The sequence below is a fragment of the Neltuma alba genome, unplaced genomic scaffold, assembly GCF_004799145.2.
Source record: "Neltuma alba isolate B1F8T4 unplaced genomic scaffold, ASM479914v2 tig00013086_pilon, whole genome shotgun sequence".
Taxonomy (NCBI): Eukaryota; Viridiplantae; Streptophyta; class Magnoliopsida; order Fabales; family Fabaceae; genus Neltuma; species Neltuma alba.
In genome coordinates this window covers 276,953-283,767 of record NW_021637414.1, presented here as the reverse complement: position 1 = coordinate 283,767, position 6,815 = coordinate 276,953, and the positions used below count along the sequence as shown (strand labels likewise).

At 37.8% G+C, this 6,815-nt stretch overlaps 1 protein-coding gene across 1 annotated transcript; it reads right to left on the bottom strand.

Annotated features, from left to right (window-relative positions):
- Positions 1-5,126: 5,126 nt before the first annotated feature.
- On the bottom strand, positions 5,127-5,579 carry LOC114734341 (uncharacterized). Its single transcript, XM_028921970.1, has one exon. It carries the CDS (start codon positions 5,577-5,579, stop codon positions 5,127-5,129), a length of 453 nt encoding a protein of 150 aa, XP_028777803.1.
- Positions 5,580-6,815: the final 1,236 nt, after the last annotated feature.

Below are 6,815 nucleotides of genomic sequence, written 5' to 3'. Positions count from 1 at the left end.
GTTGTATTGGAAGAAGATAGGTAAGACGTGAGGGAGAAGAGTGAGCCTAAATTTAAATAGGTAGGAGGGTAGAAAATGGGGGATAGAGTTGGGAGATAATTACGAAATTGCACCTTGACTTGTTCTGAACATATACATGTTTTTAAGTTTGAACGTGAACGGTTGAAAGGGAAACAGGGACACATGTTAGGAAAAAGGCTCTGCTTTTGCCGGATTGTAAACAAAATGCTCTTTTTGACTGACTCACCCACTGAGAGACCACTTGGGATAGCGACCACAATTTACTAAATCACTATATATTAGATTTAATACGCATAATGATGCCTGTGCGTGTATGCCTTTGATGTAGTGCTTAATTATTTACTGGCATGGGTTAGTAATGATATGAGGAGTGAAAACTGAGACATGGAGAGTGTGATTTTGCTTTTGAAAGCAGTTTTGAGCGTAATCAAGTTTAAGTAATAATGAAGACAGCCACTATAGTATACTACAACGTTTGAATGAATGGGAGTTGTTGGGCGATTTGGGACTGATGATTATATGTGTTTGGAAAAGGCAAGGCCATTTATGCCTTAGGGGCTGTGTTTGGCCGTTTATGACTTGTCAATACCCAACTGTATGCAATTTACTGCTTGGATTTTGCTCCGTGGATTACTTGGGGTTGTGTTAATCATTAAGATTATCAAATCTTTGCACTCATTGGGCTACTTGCCTATTCCCTGTCAGACCGATTTATGACAAGTCATTCCTTATCAGATTATTCTTCAAACTCACTCCAAGGACTATATTGATGGGGATGGCACAGGACACACCAATATCAATATGAACCGGGTCCAATGTAATTCTCCCATAAAACAAGGGCAGATACTAAGATTGAGGAAGCACGATCAGCTTTCTTTACCCTTTGCTTGCTAGAAATTAAAAGCAAAGTGCTTGAACCCCTTTTGGTCTACTCTCTATATATTCACTGTCACAGTAGAGAGACATAACAAACAGAGAATGAATGGAAAGAAACAGAAGAAAGTGTTAGAGATATGTAGCACCTAATTGAGTTAAAAGCCAGGCACAGAGGAATGAGCAGAAGAATCGGGAAACTAAAGCAGCCCATAAAGTTGTTCCTTGTAGATCGTAAATTTGTAAAATTGTCCAGACAAATGCATGTGTATTTTTACAGTTTCATTTTGAAACTCTCCATCAAGGTGTAAGGGTTAAAAAAAAAAGGTTGGTAAAGTTTAAAAGGTGAGAAGGGATGAAACATGAGAATGTAAAGAAAGAAAGAAAGTTGGATGTCTTTTACGTTGGACATGAATACACAAGAACTCGTGCGCACATCAAGTTTGTTTCATTCATTTTTTTTTCCTGATTTCTGGTTCACTCTCCCCAAGCATGAAGACTGAAGAGATATGGGACCCACTGTGTCTTTCTCGAAGGAATATCCAGCGTCTGGTCTTTGTCACACTCAGCATGCTTTGCCCCATCCTCCATTTTCTGGGGTTTTACATTCGCCCACACCTTAAGAACCACCAAGACCTCTCTCTTCTTTCCCTCCACTATTGCTTCATTATTTAACACCCGTTACTTATCTATATAATTTAGTACCTATAGAGATAGAGCACGACGAATCGGAAACTATATAAGTTGGGTTGGTCATCAGATTTTGGCGTGCTGGGCACTTCCTTGTGAAGCTTCTACTTCTACCGGTTCCCACCATCTTACAAGTCTCATCATGTGCATACTCCAGTGATTTTAATATTAGAGCCCATTGCTTATCAACGTTAATTGTACATTATTGCTTGAGTAAAAGTGGATTTGTGCCAATATGCTGTAAAGAGTACTGCCTTCCAGAACTAGGTCTAGGTGATATATATAAATATAGTGCTTTCGCTAGTTTGTACTTAATTATACGAATTAATATGACACACTTTCCACTAGCTAGTATATGCTTTATGGTTTGTTCTTCTATGTGATCTTAGCAACAAAATGGCTGCCTTATATAAATCTGTATTCAGAGATTAGAAATGTATGTGTCATGGCGTGGAGCCAACCCACTTTGGTTAGATAAGGGCCTGAATCTCTCTTTTTGAAATTTGTAGGGCTTCCATGTTCTTCATTTTGGTGGTCCAGTTCAGTCACTCAAACCAAACTTTAATAATTATCTGATAAATCCAAAGCACTTTTTTATATTGAATAAAAGTTTCAATCTTTTTTTCCTTTGGGTATACGGGATCTCAAAGAGCAAAAAAAATCAAGCTACCCTTAGAATGTAAACTTTTGAAAGAGCACTGCATCCTGTAAAAATGTTAGGTTGGAAGGTCCACTCGAGATAGTGACTAACTCACCAAAGTGGATTAGCAGCCATATTTGGATATATATGGATGAGAACCACACGGACCAAAGCTGTGTGATAGTGCTTTGGGTTTGGATAAAAAACGCCATAGATTCCTCTAAAAGAGTAGGGGGTTAATTAAATTAATCAATTCCTTTTGATTTTTCGGTGTTTGGGACAGATGAATTCTTTTTGTTTGTAATGCATAAGTGAAACGCATCTGGAAAATCCCAATGGGCCATTGGAACCTAATCTGCAAATGATGCTATATATCAATCAAATGGGAACAAAGAAGCAGACATTTATTTTATTTGAATCAAACTAAAGTTAAAGTTGATTTGTACTGATTAACGTTTGGAAGACAGGTTATGTCGAATAACAGTTAGACATTGGGATCAATAATTTGTCTCAAAGGCTCCCTTCTCTGTTGCTCTCTATCTCTTTCACAAACACCCACGCATTTTGATATGTAGTCGCTCAATTATTTCGCGAATGAATGATTTTATGTAATTTTTGTTGACTACAAGTTTAGTTTTTTTTATTCATTATTAGATGCTATATTTATCTCCTAATGAAGTGGTAATCTGGTAGATCGTACATCTCGTGGAGTAAGGAGGACGGCCTTTGTTAGAAGTGAGACCATGAACACATATTGGGCCAGTAATAAATACGGGCTCTGCGGGATAATGGGCAAAGCGTTCAAAGTTCAAACCAGGCTCTATATATAAAGTCACTTTTACTAACAGAAGGTTAGTCACTAACAGGAGTTAAGTCCAACAAAGAGACTAATCCCTCATAACATGACGAATCAATTCGAATTTTTATTAGAAGAGATATTACATTTAGTGCCCGACAGTACCAAAATAGGTACATACGAATGAATATGAAAAAATTCCAGGAAGAATCAATAATAATTCAATTTGAGATTCAGAAAACAGGTGGGTCGATACTTAAGCATTTGCGGAAGCGTGTTAATTAAAATGATTATGAATGAAGCGAGCAAAACTGCGTGTTGTGTTATCCAGTAGGAGCCAAGTCTGGCGTTGGCGAGTATTGCACGGTATAATGTTTGGGACCATTAACAATTACACCACTCTCCATGATAAACATGAAGGGTGTGTTTGGATAGAATCCAAACCATGGTTTCAGAAGTGCTTTTACGGATTACGAAGTAAATATGTGGAGGAGATTATCTCGTTTTGCGGAAAAGTGCTTCTGAAACCACGGTTTGGGGATACCCAAACAGGCCCGAAGTCTATATCTAGTCTCGGGACCACCACCTAATTATTCTTTGCAACAATCAATGCGGAAACCATTGATCAACTTCTTTCTCATACTCACTCGGTCCGTGGTTATGAAAAACAATTAGAAAAATAACGCAATTCAAAATATTAAATAAATTTAGCTAAAAATAATAAATATATAAGACATATATATATTTTCAGGTATTCCCTTGTCCATGAAAAGAGTACATGAGAGATAATAAATATAAACTTGGGTGTGATTCAAAATCACTCCAAACTTGAGATTAATCCTTACCAGCTCGGGAGCATTTAAGATTAAAGTCCTCTAAACAAATGTGTTTCCTGAGATTTTATTACAGACAGACAACAAATAGTATATATTTAAAGGAGTTCAAACAACAAAATTTGAAAGAATAGTTTAAAATATCAAACAACAAGAATTTGTTTTTTATATTTAGAAATATCAGCACAAGAAATATCATTCTATCCGGTCAGCTTAATTGGTGGATCCTTCCTTTCTCCTCCCCTGACATAAAATGCATGCAACTCGTTCACTTGGGGTCGATATACATATATAGTAGTGTATATATATAATTTTTAGTGATGGAATCAACTTATGTAGTTCGTGCCTTTCTCCCCCACCTCTTTTTCTTTTTTCCTTGTAGATAGAAGTACAGATAATGTAAGAAGTTCGTTCCTGGGTTTTATATCAAACCTCTTAAACATGCAAAGAGACATGTCAGTTTTCTCTTTTATTTATTAACACCACTTTAATTCTTCCGATCCTGGGGAAGAAAGAGGCCCCAAAGCCCAATTAAATACCTAAATAAAACAAGGACGCGTGCGTTATGAAAACTATTAGAAGAAGGGCTCTTATGAAATGGAGGCCGGCCGGAGACATTTTTTGCTGTATAATCAAATTACAAGAAACTAATGGGAAATGAAGCATATGGAGACATTCACCCCCAAACAAAATAGGAAATTGATAGCTAAAAAGGAAACAAAAACAAGAACTAATTTAGAAGATAAGGGAGGGAGACCTATTGGCACCCAGTTCCAAAGGGATAAATAGATAGATGTACGTACACAGGCCGCAACACTCTAATTTATATATTTGTTCAAACGTACATTACACGCCTAGCTAAACTTATTCTACTTTTACACAATATTGGTTATCGTATTTTTCATGTGAAGTAGACGCTGGGTGTGGTTGTGCTGTTCTCCAGCTACCAATCAGGGACAGGGTGCAGAATGGAGTTATTATTAGTTCCTGCTTTAACTCAGGCTGAAATTGAAACGGCGATGCCATGTCAAACAATACTATATCCCACTTTCTGCATTAATTAATTAGGTCAGAGCTATTAAAAATCTTATGCACGTTCTTGGACCCGGACAAGATCAAACGGAAATGACAATGAATCCAAAAGGAGAAGAAACTAAGAAGTAAATAATGAAATCATTATCTGCTTTGTTTCGGAGACTACTGAAGTTAATCAGAGCATAAAGAGTATATATTGTGCATGTATGTAGTGACGGGTGAAAACTTAAAGCCTGATTCAGGGATAGCTAGTGCTTCGAGCAAGCTTGGACTTCCTTTTTTCCAAGCTCTTTTTAGCAAAATCCCTCATAGATAGGGTTAAATAGAGCTTGGGGTTGAGCCTAGTGGTAGTATTATAAGAGAGGCAGAAATCTCTGTGAAGGTTGAGGGCATCTTGCAGCGACACCTGAGGATCTCTCCCAGCTCTTTCTTTGACAGCAGCAGAACAAAGCCCACACAGCCACTCTCCACAATATCCTCCTTCAACCTCTGAGATGTAAGCCGAGGTGCACTCCTCCTTCAGCCCACAGCACTTACATTCCACTTCCTCCACCTCTTCATCAATAGTAGGAATAATCCTAGTACTATCGCTCTCTATTTTGCAATACTTTTCCATTTCGTATGACACATCGGCCGACACAGCCTTTCGAAGCTTTTGCTGCTTCTCTCCCTCCATATCTACTTGCGCCATGTCAGATACAAAAGCCCAATTCAACTCTGTGCTGATATTTTAGCAAGCAAGCAACACAAAACCAGACGAGAAATAAGTTTGAGGTATCTCAATCCTTGGACGATCTTGTCTATTTATAGTTGGGAGATTGAGATATCCTAGCTTCAAAATACACACAACAGGACTTTGATCACTTTAATATCGGAAAATGAAGAGAGATAAGGTTTTAGGGATGCCTTGAGTGACATACAACCGACAACAAAAACCCTTTACAGGCCAAGGTAACTGTATCTGTACATATAGAGTCTGCTTTTTAATCGCCATCAATGCGCAAATTGCACCACTAGCCTTGCAACAAGCAGCATGCAATTAACAGACCTGAACTGAGAAAAAGAAACGCTACTTGTTCAACACTTCCTTGTTTTGCCAAACTCTAGCTCGTGAAGATGATCAGAAGTGGCGCATGCATGCATGTATGCATGTATTTACTATTTGCAACAGGAATTTAACACTACTTATATACCGCACGCGTGGACATCGCTCCATCACCCAGTAAATACATCTATGTAGAGAGAGAGAGAGAGAGTACTTTGAATGGTATTATCTGCCATGAGTTGATCTCCGGTAAAATTGGGAGGGGGGATATCAGATTTAGAATCATATCATATATCTATGTTTGGTCGTATATATCAGTGAAAGTAATTAATGAAAAACAATTGCTTTGTCACTCTTAGTAGCTCTTTGGGTTATTAGTTTAAAAAATCAATTTTGTTTAGTTTGCATGACAAAACTCTTTTCACATATTTACTCTTTATAATCCCAAATCTCTCATTCATCAGTGACTGAAGCGGACGCGTAGTTTTATCCAACTTACATGGCATTTGGGACAAGCAATTACATGAATGGAACAGTTACTCTTGGGTGTTATATATATCCATTACGAGCGTTGGATAGCGACAAATGCAAAAGATGAGTAGTGATATTCACGTAATACATCGCACAAACCCTAGTTTCTGTGTATGCTATTTATCTCAGCTCTGATTCTTGGTTGTATTTATAAACTTCGATACCCCAAAGCATAAGCTAAATGAGAACGACCTGATCAAAGCTATTCCCCGATGGCCATGGCAAATTGATACGTGTACAGTACTTTTTCCGTTGCTCCTCCGTGGTGAACATCAAAGTCATGAGTCTTGACAAGTCCAAGTCCTCACATATTCTTCGTCTTCATGAAGAGAAGGTATGATTATGATCACG

What these genes read in the sequence shown, in the direction of transcription:
- LOC114734341 (XM_028921970.1), bottom strand. Translation starts at nt 5,579, where the DNA reads ATGGCGCAAGTAGATATGGAGGGAGAGAAGCAGCAAAAGCTTCGAAAG.